Raw genomic sequence first — 25,692 nt, forward strand, 5'->3', positions numbered from 1 at the left:
CCCCACAGCAGTACAAGAGTCGGTTTAGTGGTTCAGCAAAGAGTCTTGACTATGACAGTGCAAGGTTGTATGAAACACTTAGGTTTTTAAAATGAATAGCGCTTAAGAAATAAATAGCGTTCTGTGAGTTCCAGTGCTGTTCTGTCTAGCTTTACTTATAGATGCCTTCAGTATAGAAGCAGGTTCCTTTGACTCACATTTACTGAGCCCCTGCTCTGGGCCTTGTGTAGCCACTTCCTTCAAGATGTGCACACAGGGAGCGGGACTTTGGTGAGCCGCAGCTTTATGCAGTATCTTTTCTTCGGCCTGGAAAGTTGATAGGTTGGTGCTGTTTTCCTGCATGGCATAGATCCTTAGAATCAATCAGGAGGTATTGCTGAAGGAATATGGCATCACCAACTCAACGGACATGAGTTTCAGCAAACTCCAGGAGACAGAGGAGGTCAGGGGAGCCTGGCAGGCTGCAGTCCATGGGGTCGAAAAGAGTCAGACACGACTTAGTGATTGAACAACAACATTGCTTAAGGTAATACATTGATCTTTGCTGCTTATCTGAGCTGTGAAGTGGGGTCCAAACCCTTAGTCCTCAGCTCCCACAATTCTCTGCTGCCTGTGAGTCTGATTCCCCTTTTGTGAATCCATCCAGCTACAGGTGGAGTAGAGGACAGGAGAAGTTTCTGATTGAAATCTGTATAAACAAAGGAGAATCTGAATTTTGAGGACACTTTTATAGTCTAAAATAGTGTAAAGAGCTTAAAACCTTTGTGGATGACCTGTCAGCTTTCCCTTTTTGAGATGCATTATGCAAATCACGTTTTATTTTAGGTTGATCATTTCCCCTTGTGTAGCAGCCTCATTCAACTCATGTTAATCTTGAAACTAAGACACGATAACATCTCTCCCTCTTCCTTTCATGTGAGCTACTCTTGGCCTTAGTGCTGTGTAGCTGAACCACAGGGTGCCTCTCAGCACCCCAGTAACTTCCACTCCTCAGGTTAATAGGGGCTGTGCTTCCAGCATTTGAGGTGAATGCAAAAGAAAAAAGGAGAGTGCTAGCAGGCCACGCCACTTTACATCTGGGGAAGAGTTTGGAGAAAAGGATTTCAGCAGAGATGTTAGCAGTTGCAGAAGCTCTTGGGTGGATTCAAGTTTATGGGTTCCGAAAGACTGCGGATGTGACTTAGACACGAGTGGAGAGTGTGGGAACAGAGTCAGAGGGCAGCAGCCCTGGATCTCATAGGGCCTGGCTGGCAGTAAAGAGGACTTGGGTTTTACTCTTGGTTCAGTTCAGGCGCTCAGTCGTGTCTGACTCTGGGACCCATGGACTGCAGCATGCCAGGCTTCCCTATCCATCACCGACTCCTAGAGCTTACTCAAACTCATGTCCTTCGAGTCAGTGATGCCATCCAGCCATCTCATCCTCTGTCGTCCCTTTCTCCTTCTGCCGTCAGTCTTTCCGTGCATCAGGGTCTTTTCCACGGAACAGTTCTTGGCATCAGGTGGCCAAAGTGTTGGACCAGCGGATTCATCCTTTCTCCCTTCCGTGTGTATTTTCCTTTCGTTAACGGAGCAAGTTCTTACTCAGCATCTTCTGTGCTAAGAAAGAAACAAACACAAGTGTTATTACTGGAGCGCTTTCAGTTGATAAGTAGAGAAAGAGACAGAGGTACTAAAATTTTACCCTAAAATTCAGGGTAAAGGACAGTATGATTGGGGAAGTATGGCCAAAATCCCAGGGTAGGGAGGAGTCCTACTTTATGAGTAACTTCCTTCCTGTCTCATCTAACGCAGTCCCACGCGTCCCAGCGGTCCTAGTGAAGGGTTTTGTTGTCGTTCTGCTGTAGCAGGTAGAAGCGGGGACGTGCAGCTGGGAAAGCAGGGGCAGAGGCAGTGCCTGGCCCAGAGGAGGGACCACTCTGTGCCAGCCACAGCTAATGGATGAACAAGTGAGCGAGTGACATAAAAACCCGGGATTGACCCTCAGAACAGAGACTCAGTTGCATTAACCTGAGACTGTCCACCAGAGGCCTGGATGAACCCTCACCTGAAGAGCTTTAGGGAGGAGAGTTCCAGGCAGACAGGTCAGCCGGTGCAAATGCCCTGAGTGGGGGGAACGGGCGTGGATGGATTCCTGTGCATTTCTGAGGGCATCTGTTGTTTGCATTCCACTGTGACTTAGGGATGCCCCTCGGCCCAGAGGGGTACGAAAGGTTCCATGTCCTACTCCGAATGGCTTCTTGATTCTTAAAGATTTTTTTTTTTTCTTTCTCATGTGCAGTTTGAATAATCTTTCCGAAGCCTCAGGTTCCCGGCTTCTGTCGGTGTGGTCTCTCCAGTAGGCTTGCTCTCATTTGCAGCAGCCTGTACCTTATCTGAGTGTTCAGATGCCCCAGCCCTTTTAAGAGGAAATGACATGGTCACTCTCCCTTCTGGCTCCTTAAGTCACAGTGCCCTTCATCGTCACATCGGCTTACTTTCTGGGCCCATACTTACTTGGTCCATGTTACAGTTATACACGTGCATTCTAGGGTGTGGAGTCTTGTGATGGATAACTAATGTAATGACTTGGCTAGAAGGCCGCACACAAGCCTCCATCACTATTTTATTCTCAGCGAGTGTATGAGAATTAATTAGGCATCTCCCTCCTCCCAGAAAGGCAGTGGGGTTGCTCAGCAAGATGAAGGATGAAGCATCTGGGCTTTGAACCAAAATTAGGCCAGCATCATCTCCCTTTGATTTCCCTATTAAGCCGGTTGCACAGAAGAAGAGCTTTCACCTTGTGGTGATTACGGGACAAATGCATCTGTTGAAATGCATTTCTGAAATTACCTCCCTGAATAGGACTATTAAAATAATAAAACGGAAGCACTCATTTTTTTTCCCCCAACTGAGTAAAAACTCTTTTCATTGAAGAAACCACTTTGCTAGTGGGAGTGCTTGTTTCAGAAACGCTGTGCTGTCACCACTGCAAGTGTTTCAGAAATTTCTCTCCTGGAAGCACCTCCAAAGGTGAGGGTAATGATAGCAGTTTTTGAGCACCTGCTCCGTGCAAGGCTTTGTGTCAGCCACATCCAGGTACTTTCATCTGTTTAACGTTCAGCATCGCTAGAGGGTGGGAGGTGTGATCGATGTCTTCCCAGGCACGTTTGTGAAACATTCTATGAGGTTATGTTATCTACTATTTGCTTTCTCTGTAAGTATACGCGTAAGACTTAGCACCAAAGACTTGTGCTTTATTTTCAAAAATCACATCTACCTAAAATAAGACACATTTTTTCCCACTTGAGTATATTGAAAAGAAGGTACCCTGGACTTAGAAAGTAATTCTGAAAGAGAAAATCTTAATGAGTGTTAACAGTCATATTGGCATTGCTCGTTTAACGTAGGTGTACTGTATTCCAATAAAATGTTTTTAACAGTTGACAGAATAACTATCTTAAGATACAAAACTAACTGAAAATGTGTAAGCTCTGTCTGTCCTTTTAAACAGTTACTCGAGATACTGTGTGGTCATATTCCTTATACATATATGTGTGACACACACATATACACTCACACATTTAACACATACACACTCACACATTTAACACATACATATACATACTTTTAGACCTCAGCTGTTCAAAACCATCAGGGGAAGGATTGCAGAGGGCCTTGTTTCTCAATTCAAAATTCTATTCAGCCATTTTCAAGGCAAGCCTTGCATTGCATACATTGCTATTTGGGGAGCTGAGAATAATGAGGGGTTCGTTGATTCATTATTTGTAACTTTGTTTCGTAAGCGTTTGTGAGCTTCCGCTCAGCTGGACACCGGAACTGGGAATTCAGCCATGAAGAGGTTCCAAGGGGCCCACGTCCATAGGGCTCTCCTTCCCCCGGTGGAGGGAGAGAAGTTCCATACAGGTCACGACCCGGATCGTTTCAGGGATGTGTAGCGCTGTTGAGTATCCAGTGTGAAGTGTATGAGAGAGTGAATGGTGGGGGAGAGGGATACGCTGCTTTAGGTGGATCATAGAAGGTCTCCTGGAGGAAGGAGCTTTTTTTTTTTTTTTTTTAATTTGGCTGTGCCAGGCCTTAGTTGGGGCATGCAACATTCTAGTTCCCTGATCAGGGGTGGAACCCAGCCCCCTGCACAGGGAGCATGCAGTCTTAGCCTCTGGACCACCAGGGAGGTCCCAGGAGGGGGCTGCTAACCCGAGGCCTGGGTAAGCAGAAAGAGCCCTCACCTGAAGAACTTAGGGAGGAGAGTTCCAGACAGACAGATCAGCTGGTACAGATGCCCCGAGTGGAGGGGACCAGGCGTGGCTGGATTCCTGTGCATCTTCAAGAGCATCTGTTGTCTGCACTCTGTTGTGACCCAGGGATGCTGCTCGGCCCAGAGGGGTACGAAAGGCTCCCCGTCCTACCCCAAATGACCCCTTGATTCTTAAAGAATTCTTTTTCACTCTCACATCCAGGTTGTAGACTCCTTCTGAGCCCTCAGGTTGCTAGCCTCTGTGGTGTGGTTTCTCCAGCAGCCTCTCGCTAGCTTGCAACAGCCTGTACCTTCTCTCTATGTTCAGATGCCCACACTTGCTAGGACTGTGCATGAAATAAGCTGTCTCCATATAGAGATGAGAAGTACTTTTCGAGGTTAATGCCCCTGCTCTTCAGTAATGCAGAGAAGGCGGGGCTGCTGTATTGCGGAATTCTTAGATGGGGAAGGTATTATTGTGTTATTAGAGATCAGCCTGTTCTCCTGGATTCCTGCCTTGGCTCATTCGTCCTTCTCCCCTCTCCCTCTCTCCTCCTTTCACAAACACATCCACTTTTTCGAGTTGTTCACCTCCAGATGCATACTTGGAATGCAGGCACGTATTTTAACATACTTTTAATGGGTTGAGAGAGAGGATAGTTATGAAGCCCATTCATCCGCCTCTTTTCTCTCCGCTTTATTTAGTTTTACACACAGGACATTTTAAAAGATGTCACTGCCGAGTGGTGCTCGTCTGGCAGTCGAGGGGATGGCGCTCTCTAGCACATTTAGACATGTGTTATTTCTGGAGGGAGCCTTGTTTGATTGAAGGACAGCATTTCCTGGCTCTTTTCAACACGGAGCTCTAAACAGTGCATTTTACTTGGCTGCCTATTGCCAGTGGCCAAATAGGAGAGTGTAAAAAGAGAAGTGTCACCTAGATGTAATGGTGGCTGTGGATGTGATTAATAACCTTTAAAAGTAAGTACGTGAACTTTACATCCTATTAGTTTATAGACAGGTTGGTAAGAATCCAACATAAATTTCTGAGACTTTCCCTCCTGCAGAAAGGAAGCAGATAACTGGCCTCATAAAATGTTATGGCTAAAATCTTCCCCAGCCCTTTGCTTATTGGGAGTCATTAACTCTGTGTGTGGACATTAAAGTCCACTCATTAATTTCCCTATGAGTAGAATCATTCTTCAGTGGTTATCACTCCCTGAAGCTAAGCCAGTAGTGTATTTTCTTCCATAAGGAGATCTTTTGTTCTTTCTCTAAAGTTATTAAAAAAAATCAGGAGAAACATGAGCATGCCATCTACAGTGGGTTTTTAGGTGGCTTGTTTGAAAAAGCGTCAGCTGGTTTTTCTCTTACCTGATATGTGACACCTGGCAAGCTGTTTGACTTCTCCAAAATAAAGCAGGCGTTTTCATCAGGAAAAAAAGATGGCAGTAATAATGTATATAAGGGCTTCCCTGGTGGCTCAGTGGTAAAGAATCTGCCTGCAATGCAGGAGCCGCAGGAGACCCGGGTTCTATCCTTGGGTCAGAAAGATCCCCTGGAGGACGACTTGGCAACCCACTCCAGTATTCTGGCTTGAAAAATCCCATGGTTGGAGGAGCCTGGTGAGCTACAGTCCTGAGGGTTGCAAAGAGTCGGACACGACTGAAATGACCTAGCATGCATGGTCAATATGTATATAAAAAAATAAATGGTGGCATTTATTAGAATTATTTTTTAAAATATCCTTACCTCAAAAGCAGTTCATCAAAGGATAAACCCTTTGGATCCCATCTCTTAAAATGCGTGCTTATTTCGTTACTGTCTTCCCTCCCGCTCTTACCAGCAACCTAACTATCTTGACTCAGGTTTGCCTCTGCAAACTGGTGCACACTCCCCGCTCAAGATGAGACTGCTTTCTGTTTCAGTTCCTCAGGGGAAATCATTGGAACGCAGAACTGGTTAGTGATTAGGGGGTGGCATTTTACTGTGAAGACCTGGATTCAAATCCCTACTCCGCCACGTGGGCAGGTTATACTTTCTAACCTCTGTTTACCCGTCTATAAAATGAATCCAGTACCAGCACTTACTTCAGAGGGTTTTTGTAAGAATTGAGTGGAATAACCTGTGTAAACCTCAGCCCCTGTTTGACTAAACATTTATTAAAATGTTAGTTGTCTTCCCTCTTTAAAGTACAAATCTCTGATCTTTGAAATAACTCAAGCTTCATCTCTCCTCTGAAACTGTATCGTAAAACACTCTTTCATAAAGTGTGATGTGCAGTGTCCCTGGTGTTAGATGATTTGAGGTAGTAAACAGGTGAGCATTTTGTGTAGTTAGAGATACTTTGTAATTTTTAGGGTATCGCCTGTTATGGTGAGTGATCCAGCTGTTCACAATGTCCATTTATTTTTTTAAAAGGAAGATGTGAATGGGGGAAAAAAAGGGAATGGATTTAAAGAAAAACATTGATTTAAAAAGAGTACCAAAAAAGGGAATACAGGTGGGATGTGGTTGTGACAGTCGTGGAGGTGGGAAGTAAGTGATGGGTGTGGCAGAAATAGCGTTTGACCTGCAGTCTGATTTTTATCCCAGCATCCCATTAGATTTGGGATTCAAGAGCCATTCGTGTAAAATGTGACTTTTAGCACTTTCTGACTCTATGACTTTGGCCAAGTTAATAATTTCCTCCCTTCATCCCGTCTTACAAATGTTTACTAACGGCCTATCACATTGCCTTATCTGAAAAATACAGATGCTGCTTTTTTTTTCTTGAAGATGCTACACAGAGAGTCTTATCTGTTGGGTATGTCTTCTCTACCAAACTTACATCTGGTGTAGTAAGCGCTCAGTAAACTTTAGTTCTTGTGTTGTTTAGGACTCGTGGTTGCAAGTGACAGTCCCAACTTCAGCTGGCTGAGGACTGAAGGGAGTTTATTGTCTCGTGTCCTCAGTCGGCAGGAAGGTTAGTGGTGACACAGCCTTGAGGACAGCTGGACGCAAGGACTGCCTGCTCCACCTCTTGGTTCTGGTGCCTCGTGCCTGTTAGCATCATCCTGTCTGGCCCAATTCTTCCGCCACAAAAGCCCTGGCGGCCCCCAGGCTTGCATCGTCAGAAAGGGGCTGAATGTTATGATCCCTGTCCCCAAACCCAGAAATCCTAGGCGGGACTGAGCCTGGCGTACACCATGTTCACCCAGAGAGCAGGAGCCAGAGGACGGCAGCAGGGCCCCTTGAACCCCATGTTCAGAGCAGCAGGAAAACCCGTTTTGCAGAAGGGGAATAGTAGATGCCTGCTCCCGTCACCGTGTGCCTTCCTGCAGTGAGGAAGGTCTTACCCTCTGTGGGCCTCACTTCACTCATCTGGTGTCTTCAGGTTTAGCTGATGTAATAGGCGTGAGTGCACATTTAATGTTCTTAAACTTTATACAAATGAGTTTATTACAATGGTTGCTGTTGCTCCTGCCCTCCACATCTTCATATAACCAGCCAGGGGTTCCCAGCCTGTGAATGGATCCCAGATCCTTGGGAGAGCAGAGAGGGGCTTGTTCTAAGAAGTTTACATCAGCGTGCCATGGCTGTTACCTTACACTGACTTGCTTTTGAAGTGTGACACACACATAGAAAAGAGTACGCATCCTATGTGCACGGTGTGGTGAATTTTCAAATGAAACACAATTGTGTATCCAGCACTTGGTCTTAGAATCAGGAGTGACAGTCCCCCAGTATACCCCACCCCCACCCCTCTGGTAACACAGGTAGATGGCTGGAGATGTGTTGATTCATCACGTAAGAAATCATGTGTAAGCATTACCAGCATCATGGTAGAGCTTGCCATGTTGTGATTTTTAATAAGTGGAATTTTTGAAATATCAGCATTATGTCATCAAAAAATTTTTTAACACTGAAAGTAATCCTCAAGTTAAAAGTTTGAGAAGCACTTCGGGGCCACTCTTATTTGTTACACCCCCTTAAATGTTTTCTTTCCGGCTGAAGTTACCATTTGGCGATGTGCTTTGTCTGCTGGGAACATGTCACTTGTTTGCCTTTCTCCCTTCCCAAGTTATAAGCTCTCCAAGTGAAGGAATCAAATCTTAAGATTTATTAGGTGTTTTCTATTTTCTTTCCTGTGCGTAATGTAGCACAGTTACCAACTGACCACCAAGTTATCCATTTCACCCAATGTTGAGCCTTGTGGAATAACTGCATTTATCCCAAAACTACTCAAATCCTGGGCAAATCATGTCTCTGAAATGGTTCACTGTTAGACAAATGTGCCAGTTTTCTGTTGCTGCAGTGCTTAGCCCAACAAATGCAGTTATGAATGAGTTTTTCTTTTTCTTTTCTTTTTTAAACTTTCCAAGTTTTCCAACATTTTCTCTCCCCGTTTTTCTCTTTTAGGCTCTAGACCAAGATAGAACAGCCTTACAGAAAGTTAAGAAGTCTGTAAAAGCAATATATAATTCCGGTCAAGGTAAGTACTTACAAACACGGACAGCACCAAATTATATGTATTTATGTATGTATAGTCTTGAACTTCCCTGATGGCTCAGATGGTTAGGAATCTGCCTGCAATGCAGGAGACTAGAGTTTTTCTGTTGTTAGGTGCTAAGTTTATGAAAGACTTGGCTACAAATGGAAAACCAAGTAAGTCAAAGAAATTCAGTTCTTCTGTCAGTCCAAGCCTGTTATTGTTTTCCAAGAAAAAAGAAGAAAAAACATTAATTGCAGTGCTAAGTTGCTTCGGTCATGTCCGACTCTTTGCAACCCTACGGACTGTAGCCTGCCAGGCTCCTCTCTCCATGGGATTCTCCAGGCAAGGATAGATACTGCAGTGGATTGCCATGCCCTCCTCCAGGGATCCTCCTGATCCAGGAATAGAACCCATGTCTCTTATGTCTCCTCCATTGTCAGGCGGGTTCTTTACCACTAGCACCACCTGGGAAGCCCATTAATCACAATAGATTTTATTATGCATTGAAAAACTTAGTAAAGTTATAGGTAATGTTGCCACAAGTGGCATGTAAAATGTCTTTGTGTGATTGGTCAGGCTGTAATTCAGTGGCCTCAGTTAAACGAAAATCTTTTCCATCTGAAGCGAACTTGTACACATTTGGAAATCAATATTGGTGATGGGGTTCCCAGGTGGCTCAGTGGTAAACAATCCGCCTGCAATATAGGAGACTCGGGTTCAGCCCCTGGGTCGGGAAGATCCCCTGGAAAAGGAAATGGCAGCCCCCTCCAGTATTCTTGCCTGGGCAATCCCATGGGCAGAGGAGCCTGGTGGGCTGCACAATCCATGGGGTCGCAAAGAGTCGGACACAAGTTAGTGACTGAACACCACCACCAGCAGCTGGTGACAGACGTGGGGTGAAAGGTAGAGGGGGTGTGGGGTACAAGGCCAAGTGGACACCTGGACACAACCAGCCAGCTCGAGTCTTTGCTTGTGGCTCAGGGCAGGCCAGGTAACCTGTGTCAGCAAATGGGCTTCCCTAGTGGCTCAGCTGGTAAAGAATCTGCCTGCAGTGCGGGAGACCTGGATTCGATCCCTGGGTTGGGAATATTCCCTGGAGAAGGGAAAGGCTACCCACTCCTATATTCTGGCCTGGAGAATTCCATGGACTGTATAGTCGATGGGGTCTCAAAGAGTTGGACACAACTGAGCGACTTTCACTTTTTTATGGGCTTCCCTTGTAGCTTAGTCGGTAAAGAATCTGCAGTGCAAGAGACCTGGGTTCGATCCCTGGGTTGGGAAGATAACCTGGAGAAGGGAAGGGATACCCACTCTAGTATCCTTGCCTGTAAAGTCTCATGGACAGGGGAACCTTGTGGGCTGCAATCCATGGGGTCGCAAAGGGTTGGGCACGACTGAGCGACTAACACTTACTTTACTTACTTGGTCAGAGACTTTGTCACCTTGTAGAGAAAAGTATGTTGTCGGTTGGTAAGAAGAAACAAACTGAACAAAGATAAAAGTAGGTGTCCACCTGAAACAGTGGGTCCCAGCACTCCCCGGGGAGAGAGGCTTGGAAACATAAAAGGAGTTTCCAGGTCTGACTCACATCTTTTGTTACTGTTACTGCAGTCATCAGCTGGCTTTCCCAGAGGTCATGACTCTAAGTCAGCTGTCTATAACAGAAGAGAACCCCTGGCAAGGGAAGGCAGCAGGGTGTATGGACAGGGCAGGGCTCTGAAGTCGGGTGGGGGTGGGTTTGCATCCTTGCTCTAACCCTAACCGGCCTCGTGACCTCCAGATACTTCACTTTTTGAACCTCCGTCATCTTCTCTGTAAAGCGGGGAAGGTGCTATTACAGGACTGTTGAAGGGATTTAAGTAGTTCACATCTGTAAAAGGTCTACCACTTCCTGGAAGTTTAGTTAAGTATGACACATTCATATTTTATTCATTTTATATTTTATTTAAATTTATGCTCCCTATTTTGGTAAAATCATGGGGCTGAAAGGAATGTGGAACCAGGCAGAGCTCAGCCCTCAGGTACTTCCTGGTCCTCCTCACCTTCTCAGAACTGAGAATCAGTCCCTTTCACCCTTAAATCCCCAAGCCTAGGGCACGCTATAATCATAATTAACAGATTTGTACCCTGGTTTCTTGAGACCCGTCTCTAATTTCTTTATGTCCAATAAAATGCTAACTTCTAATTAAAGTAGCTAAATGATATTTGTCCAATTATCTAGTGACCAAATCAAGTCTTGGCCTAGATTATACACGTAATTTGTAACTTCTCTCTTAGCTCCTTCTAATGAACTCCCATGAGGTGGTAGGCCCTTTTCAGATGTTAGCTCTTTGGTGGAGGATGGGATAAATAACTAGGAGGTTGCCCAAGGGGCTTCTGAGGTGCTGGCATTGTCCTGTTTCTTGATTTGGAGTGTATTATTGGGTTGGCCAATAAGGTCATTTGGGTTTTTCTGTAAGAAACTATGGATTGGTTAATCGAATCCATAGTTAAGTCTACTTTTTGATAATTCATGAAATGCTCACTTAGGATATATGTACTTTTCTACATGTATGTGTGTGTATTATGCTTTATATACAAGTAGATTCATTGAAGCATTGACTATGATTTGAAAAAACAGAAAATAAATGGAGGTTTGTTGGACAGTAGCATATCTATTGAGTATATAATAGAATATGAGACAAACTTTATAAAAAAACAATCTTAGATGTAACGTAGATCTAAGTTTGAATTGTAGCTTTATTCCTGCTTGTCAAAGTCAAGTAAATTATTTAACTTCCATGAGTTTTAAATTACCTCACCATAAAATGAAAAAATAGCATCTGATTTACAGAGTCTTGTACGGACAAAATGAGGGAATATTTAAGGCCCCTAACATACTGCCTGCCGTGTGGTGCCTGGCTGACACACACTAGGTGAGGGAAAATGACAGGTAGGTCAGGAGCGTGGATGCCTTCTCTGTATTAATTCAGCCTTCCTACCGGTAGTGTGGAACCAGGATGACTTTATAACGAATGTAAGGAGCCGTTGTCTGCCTCAGGAATGCACGTTAGTTCTCCGTAATGTTAACGGCTTACAGTGTGACTCATAAAGGGAGACCTCTGATTCACATCTGAGGTGCTGCCGTGCCAGTTCTGTGCTGGGGGCTCCGTGCGAGTCTTTCCTTTCCAAGAGTCCTTACTCCCGATGCCCGTGCCGGGCACAGCAGCGGGAGAGATCGTCCTGCGTGTGTGGAAGGTGTGGGGTTGCGGGCTGAGCGCAGAGTCTGGTTGCTGCTTCCCCTGCCCAGCGATGCTCTCCTGTGGGTGGGACCACAGCTCACTGAGCTTTGAGTCCTGTCACCTGGATTCGGGGCTGTCTTGTGTCCTCTGCCCTAGGTTCACCCTGGCTAATAGAAGGGCTCCCAGACACACAATTTAATTTAATTTCAATTTAATTTCAATTTAAATTAAAATACAGTTCAGTTCAGGCCCTCCTTGTCAGCAGCCACGCTGAGTCCTCAGTAGTCATGTGTGACGCAGCTATGATATTAGATGATGTGCAGACAAGACACCTCCATCATCCCCAGAAGAACATACCTCACACTGTGTGGTAACTGTCGGCCAGTCTTTCGAGCTTTAGACCAGTGAGTGTGAATCCTGCCTTTTCATTAAAATCATCTGAAGAAGGGTTTCCCCCTAGGGGCTCAGTGGTAAAGACTCCGCCTGCCAGTACAGGAGACACGGGTTCCATCCCTGGTCTGGGAAGATCCCACGTGCCACAGAGCAGCTGAGCCCGTGCACCACGACTCCTGAGGCCACGCGCTGCAGCTGCTGAAGTCCCGTGCCCTGGAGCCCGTGCTCCGCAACAAGAGAAGCCGGCTCAGTGAGAAGCTGGCGCACTGCAAGGAGCCCACGCTTGCCAAGACTGGAGAAAGCCCTTGTGCAGCATCTAAGACCCAGTGCAGCCAAAAATAAATAATTTTTAAAAAGATCACCTGAACAACTCTTTTAAAACAAAAGCAGAGATTCCCATAGGTCCACCCTCCAAGAGTTGTTCCAAAGTAGGGGCCAAGTATTAGGCTTACAGCAGTATTACTCCCCAGATGATTCTAAATACAACTAGATTTGAGAACTGCATCGGTGGCCTGGGAACTCCTTGTTGGTGGGCCGGTATTGTGTCTTTCATCTTTGTATTTTGTGAATTTGCCAACATAGTTTATTAGCTTATCAAATATTTATTGGGCCCCTATTATATGCTACTGTTTGGGATGTTGGGTATATTAGATAAATCAGACAGAATCTCTGCCTTGATGATAGTTTGACAGTCCAGTAGGGGAGAGAGAGATGTTAATATCAGATCATCAAGCTGGAAAGTGCTTAGAAACTGGCAAGTACTAAAGGAGAGCTTGCAGGATACAAAAAGGAAACCTGATGTCATTCGAAGAGGGTGTTGGGGAATACCTCTGGAGGACTTGCATACACTGGGTGCTCATGCCATACTAAGTGAAGCCCAGCAAGCCTTTGAGGTAGGTCTCCTGTTATCTCCGTTTTATAGATGACGGAGCTGAAGTGTGAAGGGCCACACCGTCTTGTCCAGGAGGCCACAACTGGCAAGGACTGGGAAGGGAGCCTAGCTGACTCCAGCTTGGCTGTTTACAGCTACTATACATGTGTCGTCAACCTGACACTTGGCAGGGACTCAACAAGCACGGGATGAATGGCTGCTTATCAGCCGGATGGGTCCCCAGGAAACGCTCTGTCAGTGGCTATTAAATATTCACTGATCATGAATATTCATGAGTGATCCATCAAATGTAACCTCACAGCAGTGTAACCCGTGGGGTGACTTTGGTCCCTCTCAGATAGGGGCCACAATAGCAGTTATCATCCTCCCTGTGGCCTGGAAATGTGGGGATAAAAGATCTCACCCACTGCAGGGGCCTGATAGGGTTTTGGCAGTCACCAATGATTATAGCATATTTAGTGTTTTTTTGTCAGCTTGTGTGGGCAGCCCTGTGACATTTAATTCTTAAAAAACAGCGAGATGAGTAAAACAGTGATGTTGCACATCTTCCCATGAGCCATACTCAGTGGAATCCAGGCCATTCCTGTCCAAGGCCTTCTGGTCTCTTCCAGAGAAGCCACAAGAGGCTGAACCCTAGTGTCTGTTTCCCAGTGTGTTTTCATAATTTTCTTGGTTTCTCACAGTGCTTAAGTGACACAAAACCCATCTGATGTTCTTTGGAACTTCAAGAAGCATTTCTATATTTCTGATTTGAGAATACTTAACCACCCACCTCCCCAAAACGATTTAAAAGATGATTGAGAATGGTGAAAGGACTTACTCTAAGAGGGTATCTATTATTTTTTACATGTAAGCTTTATCAGTATTAATTATAAATTAATAAGAGACCTTTTATTGGAAAAACAAATTATCTCCCTGTAAGCAGTTTAGTTTGAAATGGCTTTAGGAATTTGTCTCTCCCTTACTTGTCCCTGCTGTATATGAGGAGATTTCAAAAAACAAAAAACTCAGTTCTGCATACTACTTGGATCAAGGGGAAAATTTCCAAGCCGTTCAATTCTTCTATGTTGCTTCTAAGTTTTGAAGTCTTTAACAGTGTTGGCTGTGAAATACATTGTTGTCTAGAAAGTTTTACCTGTTGAATGTGTTCTTTCCCTCTCTCTCTCTCACTAATATATGTTTAAAATAGCAAGTATTTTCTTGAACATCGTAGAGGTTTTGAGGGACATTGTAATTCTTTGTGGTTTTTTTCTTTCGATAGAGTCTGATTCTCTTTGCCTTGAACATATGCCAGACTTAGAACTCTCCTCTATTGAAGAGAGTATAATAGAAGTGATGCCATGTGATTTCCAAGGCCAGTTCCTAAAAGAGATGGCTTCCACCTAGGTCCCCCACCTCTTCTTTTGTTTTGGAGGAAACCAGCCGCCATGCTGTGAGGAGACTCAAGCAGCCCTGAAGCTTTTTTCCCCACCAAAAAGCGCCACTGAAGCACATTTGCTAGCCCTGAACTTTCAGGTGACCTCAGCTCTGACCGACATCCTGCTCTTGGTCTTTGAGTGCGACCTGAGGTCAGAAGAGTTGAAATGGGGCTGACAGTCACAGGATTTCTGCCCGTGTGAGCACTAGCGTGTGTGTGCACACGGTAGGTCCAGTGCACGTTGGTGTGTGTCTAGAGAAAGACGAGCTCACTGCATCTCAGTGCTGCTGGAGAAGAAAGTGGCGCATACTGTACTTGTACAAGATAAGAGTCATGTGGTTAATGTGAGCGTGAGGTACCAAATTTGTTTTTCTGTCACATGACTTAGTTGAATTGATTCTTTTTTTTTTTTTTTAACAGATGTGTTATTGAAACACAGGCACATGTACACTTCTCCTTGGCAGGAAAAACCCAGGATATTCCTGCTACTAGGTCTTTTTCTGTGATTTAAAAATAATGAATCACAAATCAAAATATGTGTTTTATTATTATATGGTGGCTTCCTTAAAATTCATGCCAAGATATATTTGGAGTACATTTTAGCTTATTAGTAACACATGGTATCCACTAGAAATCTCTGTAATGTTGTTAGTCTGAAAATTTGGGTTCTCAAATCCTTTTATTTCAGCGAATAAAAAAGTGACAGTGGTATGTCATTTGATTACAAGCATAGGATACGGAAGTCTTATTTCTGAAACGTAGCTGGATGATCATGAATAGTTCCCAGCTTTTTTAAGTCAGGAAAGGAAGCACCTTGCTTTCTTGTTGCTTACTCTTATGTTCCCCCTTTCATTTTCACTTACAGTTGCATAGTGAGTGGTTTTACAAGAACATTTGTATTTTTTAAAGCAAAATTAAAATGTGATGTTCACCCCAGATTTTCATTTTGATAATTTATCTGTTTTAAGAAATAGCTCGTCATATATGAGGAAATATAAAATTTTAAAGGTAAAGTGCTAAATTCATCAGTGGATAGGAAGTAAATCTTTATATCCAAGTAATTTCCAACTTCATTTCAGCTTTTTTTTTTTTTAGTTAACATTTTCTCAAATTTAAAGGTATAGTGTGAAGTTAATTGTAAGTAGAGTCGGTAATTAAGTTTAGAGTCTTAATTGTAATGATATTTTTAATCCTGTGGTTTTCTGTGGGGAGGAAATTTTTCTTAAGAATAGATAGAGATAAAAATAGATTAGAATTTTAATGGAAAGAATGTCAAGAGGTATACAGAGAACATTGCCTGTGTTTAGAGTATATTCTCCTTTTTGCCGTTTTCCAAATTGGTGGCTGATAATCTGATTTAAAAAAAATTTTTTGAATGAAAGTAAACCTATAAATAAATAAACAAAACTAGGCCCTCAGGAATAGAAGGCCCTAGACAGAAAAACTGCAAATAGCTCTTGGTGGTAGTTGTAGTGATTTGAGCAAAGTTTAAACAAATTACTTTGGGCCTTCAAGGCATTTTGAATTCTTCTGAGTCCATCATTACTTCTTCGTTTTTTTGAAAAAAATATTATTATTTATTTATTTGGCTGCATGAGGGATCTTTTAATCGTGGCGTGTGGGATCTAGTTCCCTGACCAGGGATCAAACCTGGGCCCCCTACTTGGGAGTGTGGTGTCTTACCAGGGAGGTCCCCCACCATTACTCCTTAAAAAATGACAGTAAAATAATGGATTCCTTCAGAATGATCAAGGAAGCAGGCTTTTCTTTTTTTTTTTTTTTTTTGCAGGGCAGAATTTTTAAAATCATTTATTCATGAATCTGGAATGGATTCCCTCTTCCCCAACCCCCCACACACACGCTGACAAGAGGAAAAGATGGCAAACAGTGGTGTCCGGTCTTATTACACAGTGATGATACAATTCTCAAATCAGTCTACTGATCACAACAAAGAGGACACTAACATCAATGAACTCAACACGATCACGTTTAAGAAGTTCATCAAAATCAGGTCTTTCTTATGAAAGAGGATTTGGAGTACGACCTCAGACAAGAATAACAGCACAGTTCTCTCTTACAATGTCTATTTCACGGCACTCTGCCTCCACAGAGGTGCTAGCTAGTGAAGTTCAGAGTTCACTTGGGAGGTTGCCTTGCAAGTTTCAACCTCAGCCTCTTAGTCTCCTGGAGGTCAGATTGGCTAATGTCCAGAAGTTGTGTGTGTGTGTGTGTGTGTGTGTGTGTGTGTGTGTGTGTGTGTGCACGCATGCAGTCAGTCCTGTCTTTCTGTGACCCCCATAGACTGTAGCCCACCAGACTCCTTTGTCCATGGGATTTTCCAGGCAAGAATACCGGAGTGGGTTGCCATTTCCTTCTCCAGGAAGCAGGCTTTTCTAAAAAGGAGTACAATTATCTGGGAGAGAGTAGTACTCCTCAAATTATGTAGGGATAAAACCCGAGGAGTTTTTTTAAGCAGCCTTTAGAAAATTGAAGTTTCTTTCCAGAATAACCTCACAGCTCAAGGCTCTTTGGGAACTGACAGTTTTTGTATTCAAGCCATTGGCTCAAACACTCTGTTACTTGAAATCAGAAGCTATCTGGGGTATGTGTGTGTATGTGTATGCACTTCTTCCATTTTGCTGATCTGGAAATGAATGGTCTCAGTTTTAAAATCAGTTAATATTTTATAATGTTTGCTTGCAACTTACGGGAGCGTGCTTCATGAGAAATTAACTCATGTTAAATGAAATTGGGAACACTTACTCCATAACCTCTAGTTCGGGTTTTTTTAAAAAGCCTTGAGATGAACAAGAAAAACACTCTGTTAAAGGTGACTATTAAAAAAAAAAAATGTTTCTGTACCTTCATGGTCCAAGTTTGATAGAAGTAATAAATTATAACTACCATTTGTTGAGTGCCTGCTACATGCCAGCTGCCTGTTGTCACTTCATCATCTCAACAGTCCTGCATGAAAGACATTGTCATCCCCAATTTAGGGGTGAAGGGACCTGGTTTAAATTACTGGCACAGCTAGTAAGTTTAAATTTAAACCTGGCTTAAATTACTTGCACAACTTGTCAGTAGCTACAAGTCTTGAAGCTTATTTCTTTATCATCCCAAAGCTGCCGAGGCAGAATTGCTAAGACTGTTAGCTGTCAGAGGTGAATGACTGCTGACCTAGGATAGCAAACTGAGGATTCATTGAGTGGGATGCAGAACTCGTGGGCACGCCGTCCTGGGGTGCCTCACCTGTGGAGACAGACAGACAAGAAAAGAAGCAGTAATCCTGTAACTTGAAAGTGCTAGATGGGTCACTTAAAAAGGAGAGCAGTTTTATTCCTTCAGACTAGAGCTGGAATTGAGGATTGCCCACAAAGTATTTCCCCAATTTCACTCTTATTACTACTGTGTCCTTTGTAATTAACCTAACTGGTACATGAACAACAAGGCACTTAGACCAATATATTCATATATTCTCTTACATAGATTAAACATGCCTCCTGCACACCATCATTAATGTATCATGGGTTCGTTCTGACAGGTTTGGGATCAAAAGCTGATTTAGCCTCTGATTGGTGGTGAGATACCTGTGCACAGAGAACACATTAAGCAATTGGGTCTTCATTTCTGTAAAGGGAATAATCATTTCTGCCTCACTGGACTGTTGTGAAGAATAACACATATGATTCAGACCTGGTGGTGGTGGTGTTGATTGCCTTCATCCCTATCAGCTCGAGGCTTTCTGAAAAAGCTGGGGGAGAGTCTGGACAAATCTAGTTTGTTATCGTAGATCTGCGACCGTGGAGATGTGTGCAAGACCCTTCACCTCGCCCTCCACCCCATTTCAGTCTTCAGTATTCTTATTCTGAAAATGGGGCAGTAATGCCTACTTTGTGAAAATTGGAAAATACGTATATAAAATACTTAGTGTTGATGCTAGGACATAGTGTGTGTTAGTTGCTTAGTCAAGTCCAACTCTTTGCGACCCCATGGACTGTAGCCCACCAGGCTCCTCTGTCCATAGCATTTTCCAGACAAGAATACTGAAGTGGGTAGCCATTCTCCAGGGGATCTTCCCGACCTGGGGATTGAACCCAGGTCTCCTGCATTGCAGGCAGATTCTTTATACCCTGTGAGCCACCAGGGAAGCCCGGGACATAGTAATCAGTGATAAGTATTATAATTGCAGTTAATTGCAAAAAAAAATTAATCAAAGCTAGAAAACTTTTAGCCTGTATTTCTTCAAATTATTTATTTATTCTTGTATTCTTTTATCTTTTTGCGACTCCAGTTACTTTTATGTCAGATAGCATCCCCACAGGTCGTCAAGACTCTGCTTGTTCAGTTTTAGTCTTTATACTTTTTGTGCTTCAGTTTGGATAATGTCTACTTACTGTCCTCAAGTTGGCTGCTTCTGTCTTCTGCAGCGTCTGGTCTGCTATTAGTCTCACCCAATGAATTTTTTTATTTGAGTATTGTAGTTTTTAGTTCTTGGATTTCCACTTAGTCCTTGAGAATTTTTGTTTCCTCTGTAATTCTTCATCTTTTCACCCATTTTATCCAACTTTTCCTATACATTCTTGAATGTATTTGTAGCATTTATTTATTTTTGGTTGTGCTGGGTCTTTGTTGCTACTCCTGGGCTTTCTCTAGCTGTGCTGAGTGTAGGTCACCCTTTGTTGCAGGGCACGGAAGTCTCTCTTGTTGCAGAGCACAGGCTCTGTGCATGGGCTTCAGGTTGTAGCACATGGGCTCAGTCATTGTGGTCCACAGGCTTAGTTACTGTATGGCATGTAGAAGCTTCCTGGACCAGGTATCAACCCTGTGTGCCCTGCATTTGCAGGTGGATTTTTATCCACTGTACCAGCAGGGAAGTCCTGTACTATTTATTTTTGAAATTATTTCATACTAAACCCAACATCTAGGTTTTCTGTGGTTCTGCTTCTCTCGACTTTTTGTCTGTTGAATTTTAGCTGCATAACTTCTGTTTCTTTGCGTATTCAATAGTTTCTGTTTGCAAGGTAGACTTAGTGAATTACATGTTGTAGAGACTCTGGATAGTTATCTTTCTAAGAAGTGTGTTTATTTTAGTGCACAGTTAAATTGCTGGTGATCACCATCACCTTGACTGCAACAGGCATGAGTTTGAGCAAACTCTGGGAGACAGTGAAAGACAGGGAAGCCTGGTGTGCTACAGTCCATGGGGTCACAAAAAGTCAGATACAACTTAGCAACTGAACAACAGCCATCACCTTGATCCTGTGAAAAGCTTTTTTTTTTTTTTTCATTTATTTTTATTAGTTGGAGGCTAATTACTTTACAATATTGTAGTGGTTTTTGTCATACATCGACATGAATCAGCCATGGATTTACAAGTATTCCCCATCCCGATTCCCCCTCCCACCTCCCTCTCCAGCCGATTCCTCTGGGTCTTCCCAGTGCACCAGGCCTGAGCACTTGTCTCATGCATCCAGCCTGGACTGGTGATCTGTTTCACCCTAGATAATATACATGTTTCGGTGCTATTCTCTCGGAACATCCCACCCTCGCCTTCTCCCACAGAGTCCAAAAGTCTGTTCTGTATTTCTGTGTCTCTTTTTCTGTTTTGCATATAGGGTTATCGTTACCATCTTTCTAAATTCCATATATATGTGTTAGTATACTGTAATGGTCTTTATCTTTCTGGCTTACTTCAGTCTGTATAATGGGCTCCAGTTTCATCCATCTCATTAGAACTGATTCAAATGAATTCTTTTTAATGGCTGAGTAATATTCCATGGTGTATATGTACCACAGCTTCCTTATCCATTCGTCTGCTGATGGGCATCTAGGTTGCTTCCATGTCCTGGCTATTATAAACAGTGCTGCGATGAACATTGGGGTGCACATGTCTCTTTCAGATCTGGTTTCCTCAGTGTGTATGCCCAGAAGTGGGATTGCTGGGTCATACGGCAGAAAAGCTTTTTTAGGGTGAGTTTGTTTTAGTTTTGCTCACGGTCCTAGGATGCAGCTCTATGTCCTGCCACATGGTCTGTACTCCAAAGGTACAGTCCTCTGGGACTTCAGCCCACAGTGCTTACCATGCCCTGCTGACTTTGTGGGACTTGAATTCCATGCCTTACTCAGCCTAGGGAAGTGGCTGAAACCTGCTCGGCTCTCAGATGTTGTCCTCCACAGGGCTTCTTGAAGTGTCAGTCATACATGTGCAGTGCAGGGTCAGCCAGGGATTTGAAGGGAGGGTATACACAGACATGCAGGCTCTCCTTTCTCTGACTTCCTCCTTTCTAGGATCCACGCCCCACACCCACCCCGCCCCCCACTCCCGCCACTCAATTTCCAGCTGCTAACGCAATCCTTGGAGAAAGAAATGGCAGTGCACTCCAGTGTTCTTGCCTGGAGAATCCCAAGGGTGGGGGCGCCTGGTGGGCTGCCATCTATGGAGTCGCACAGAGTCGGACACAACTGAAGCGACGTAGCAGCAGCAGCAGCAGCAACAACGCAATCCTGAACTCTGACCTCTGACACCTTAGCTCAGTAAAATGCACTTTCTGCAGCAGTTCTGTTCTCCTTGCCCAGCGTGGACTGAGGTCTGCCCTCAGGAGAAAAGCCAGTAACAGATGGTCTTTCCCAGAGCAGGGTGGCATCCCTGCCTCTTTCTTCATGCCTTTGTGTACTTTCCATTGACTTCAAACGATTGTTGTTTTTATATTTTGTCCATCGTTTATCATTGTTAATGAAAGGAGCATCAGCCTGGCAGAAGTTACTGTCAAGTTAGCAAGTGCAGGCCTTTGATTATTAGAATCACATATGAGAAGGTTTCCCTGGTGGCCCAGTGGTGGAGAGTCCAGCTGCCAGTGCAGGAGACTCGCATTCAACCCTGATCCGAGAGGATCCCACATGCCGTGGAGCAACTAAGCATGTGCACCACAACTATTAAGCCTGTGGCTCTAGAGCCCAGGAGCTGCAGCTACTGAAGTCTGTGAGCATAGAGCCTGTGCTCCACAAGAGACGCCACCTCCATGAGAGGCCTGCACACTGCAACTAGAGAATAGACCCTGCTCGCCGCAACTAGAGAATAGACCCTGCTCGCCACAACCAGAGAAAAGGCCGAGCAGCAGCAAAGACCCAGCAGAGCCAAAAAAAATTTTTTTTAATTATATATGACTAATTCATTTATTATTGTATATGACTAATTCATTTATTATCGTATATGACTAATTCATTTATTAAGCCCTTATTATACCTAGAGGTGGAAAGAATTGACAGAACACTCTTGGCTCATAGGCGATTACTATGTTTTAAGGCAATCTGACTTAAATCAATAAATAATAAATGCCAGTGTATGACAAGTGACTTGAGAGGTATACCTTCAACTGAGGTTAGTGAAGTTGAAAGTTGGCATTTCATTTGTTCAGTTGGAACTATTAAGTACCAGCAAGATGAGTGAGTAATAGTATGAACAGGAGAAGTAGTGATGTCTGCTCTCTTAGTTTATTGCAAAGTAAAATATATTTATCTACAGTCACACTTGATTTGAGGTTAAATTTTAAAGTCTGCCTGGATAGAAAGTAACCCATGGAGTCAAAGCAAGCCTTGAATATGCTTGGATGGCCTATAAAGTACACTTAAAATAGAACTCATGTGTTTTTACATGGCATTGGCAGTCCTTTAGGAGCCCTGGTATTTAAAACACACACACCGTCTTTAAGCCAGTCCCCCTTGGCCCAGGGAGAGAGGCCTCTGCCAGCAGGTGGAGAGCAGGTTGTCGTGTCCTCCTGCCCCAGGACATGCGCTCATCGAGTGGAATGGGGGCTCTCTCTATCTCTGTCTCTCTCTCTTGTTCTTTCAGATCTGCTAAGTTAAATCTCATCAGTTCAAGGCACAGATATGTAACCCCATTTGTGGTTTTCTGTCCCTCTCTCTGACCCTTCTTACTGTTTAAAGATTCAGGTCAGTAGCTATCTATAGACTTTTTTTTTTTTAACTTTTTTGTTTTATATTGGAATATAGCCGGTTAGGAGAAGGCAACGGCACCCCACTCCAGTACACTTGCCTGGAAAATCCCATGGACGGAGGAGCCTGGTGAGCTGCAGTCCACGGGGTCGCGAAGAGTCGGACATGACTGAGCGACTTCACTTTCCCTTTTCACTCTCATGCTTTGGAGAAGGAAATGGCACCCCACTCCAGGGTTCGTGCCTGGAGAATCCCAGGGACGGGGGAGCCTGGTGGGCTGCCGTCTGTGGGGTCGCACAGAGTCGGACGCGACTGCAGCGACTCAGCAGCAGCAGCAGCATAGCCGGTTAACGATGTTGTGATAGTTTCAGGTGGACAGCAGAAGGACTCAGCCATACACACACATGCGTCCATTCTCCACTTCCCCCTCCAACTCCCCTCCCATCCAGGCTGCCACGTAACACTGAGCAGAGCGCCCTGTCTCTACAGCAGGTCCTTGCTGATCACCCACTTTAATAGAGCTGTGCATACATGTGGATCCCAAACTCCGTGACTGTCCCCTCCCCCTGTGCTCCCCACCCCTCAACCCCTTACCCAGTAACCCTAAGTTAGTTCTCTGTGATTCTGTTTCTGTTTTGTGAATAAGTTCATGAGTATCATTTCCGCATGTAAGGGATGTCACATGGGATCTGTCCTTCTCTGTCTGACTGACTTCACTCAGCAGGACCATCTCTAGATCTGTAGTTCTTTTTTCAGGACCACCTTTCTCCTTTGGACAACCCTCGCTGACCACTGCAGTTAAGATTCCGTAGCCTGCCTGTACCTTACTGCTTGTTTCAAACTGCATTCGACCATGCTCTTGGGTGGTTTATATCTCATTAAATCCGGACTGTTTTTCCTGCATGAAGATGTTTCACTTCTCTGGAGGAAAGCCAGGGTCTCTGGTTTTGTTTCTGTGTATGGCACTTTCCCCAGATGCGCTTAAACCCTCTCTTTTCACACACGCTCTCCCAACCACCTGGCATATCACACGTGAAGCAGCTCCATCACGTTCTTCATGTTCTACACCATCGTAAGGCAGCCATGCTCTGTGATAACCTCCAGAAAGTAGTCATCCGTGTGTTGAATGCCGTATGTGGTTTGGGAGCGGACAAGAATCCTCAAGTGTCTGTTCCCAGGACTGGAGGGACTTTCCAGTTGAGTCTTTGGCCCGGAAGGATAACTCCATGTTGATTTTTCTGGTCCTCTGTTTGGGTATGGAAATCAAGCAAGTTGCTGTTGGTCCTGAAGTGTCTTTCACTGACAATCAGCCCCATGAGACAGAACTCTCAGGAGCTGTCGGACGATGACTTTGGGCGGGCCGTTCATCGCTGGCATTCACCGACGGCAGAATGGTCGTCTTGCATGTCTCAGAAAATTTGTCTAACATACCCGTTCTCTCCGTGGAGAATTGCAGGGGGCTGCTTCTTTGGAGTGCCTGGGGCTGACTTTTTTTTTTTTTTTTTTTTTTAGTGACATTTTCTATTTTATTTTTTTTCCCCCATGCGGAAGTGTAATGTGGATTAGCATGTTTGCTGTAGAAAATTCAGATGAACTGACAGAAGAAAGCACGACTCAGCCATGTTTCTTTCTACGCTCGTTTTGGTTTGTGTCTTTTCAGTCCCGACAGCACAGGTAGGGGGTGCCCAGCTGCAGTTCTACAGCCCTCTTCCTGCCTGTCTGCCCTCAGGGTGATGTCTGTTCCAGGAATTCTGAGATGGAGAGACCTGTCTTGCTGTATGCAGGCACAGTGACAAGTGGAAACTATGGCCCCAGTGCAGAAGAGCTGGGATGTGCCCGGGCTAGCCATAACTGCACATTTCTTAGCAAATCCCTTCATTTCTCAGGACCTCATTTTATTATCTATGAAACAGAGAAGATGATTCCTACCATGTCTGTTTATGAGTTGAAAGTGAAAGTGTTAATCGCTCAGTCGTGTCTAACTCTAACTAACTGTAGCCCATCAGACTCCTCTGTCCATGGGATTCTCCAGGCAAAAATACTGGAGTGGGTTGCCGTTCCCTTCTTCAGACGGTCTTCCCAACCCAGGCATCGAACGCGGGTCTCCTGCATTGCAGGCGATTCTTTATCACCTGAACTGCCAGGGAAGTGGTTATAAAGTGAGATGAAGATTCTTTTGCCACCTAGAATGCACAGTACCTACCCTAAGGGGAGGCCATGAGGGCCAGTAAGGAATGCTTTTCCCCAGTGACCAAAACCAGAGTCCAGGGCTTCCCTGGTGGCTCAGTGGTAAAGAGTCCGGCTGCCAGTGCAGGAGACACAGGTTTGATCCCTGATCCGGGAAGATCCTATATGCCTTGGAGCAGCTGAACCTGCGAGCTGCAACTGCTGAAGCCCACGCGTCCTAGAGCCCGTGCTCCTCAGCAAGAGAAGCCAGGGCAGTGAGAAGCCCGCACACCGCAGCTGGAGAGCAGCCCTAGCTCGCCACAGCTGGAGAAAAGCCCGCGCAGCCTCGAAGACCCAGCACAGCCAAAAAGTAAATGAAGTAGCAATGGAGGAATCCAGCCTAGCCCTCTCGACCGCTTTCATGTGTTTGCGCTGACGTCCTCCCCTGAACTCGCTGGACTCGGTCCTTGTCGAGGGCAAGAGCTTTGCCTTTAGACTCTGCTAACATTTCCTCTGTGCTTCTGAAATTCTGAAGTCATAGATCCCTTTATAATCTGACAAAAATGGGTTTTCTCCTGAATTTTTAAAAACTTTTAAAATTTTTATTCATTTATTTTAATTGGAGTATACTTTCTTTACAGTGATGTATTAGTCTCTGCTGTACAAAGCGTGAATCAACTCTGAAGTATACATAGATCCCTTCCCTCAGGAGCTTCCGTCTCACCCCCGCCCCATCCCCTCCCTCTTGGTCATCACAGAGCACAGAGCTGAAATTCCGCATAATTTATTAACCAGGAAGCTAAAGCTGGGAACCACTAGGCCACAAGATGCACCCGAGGCCAGACATAATGACCTAAATAATCTTTGTATCTCAGTGTGGGTGTTTGATGCACGTTTATAGTGAAACGTGAAACCATGTATTTTCTTAAGCCATATTTTTAA

The 25,692-nt window shown here is 44.4% G+C and overlaps 1 protein-coding gene across 4 annotated transcripts in view; it reads left to right on the forward strand.

Moving 5' to 3' along the window:
* ASAP1 (ArfGAP with SH3 domain, ankyrin repeat and PH domain 1) overlaps nucleotides 1-25,692 on the forward strand; it is a 328,727-nt gene that overhangs the window by 185,185 nt on the left and 117,850 nt on the right. For all 4 annotated transcript variants that reach the window (XM_061123183.1, XM_061123185.1, XM_061123186.1 and 1 more), the window contains one exon: nucleotides 8,636-8,708. In XM_061123183.1, coding sequence (XP_060979166.1) covers nucleotides 8,636-8,708 — 73 coding nt within the window. The remainder of the gene's footprint in view (nucleotides 1-8,635; nucleotides 8,709-25,692) is intronic.

Source organism: Dama dama, chromosome 21 (genome assembly GCF_033118175.1).
Source record: "Dama dama isolate Ldn47 chromosome 21, ASM3311817v1, whole genome shotgun sequence".
NCBI lineage: Eukaryota > Metazoa > Chordata > Mammalia > Artiodactyla > Cervidae > Dama > Dama dama.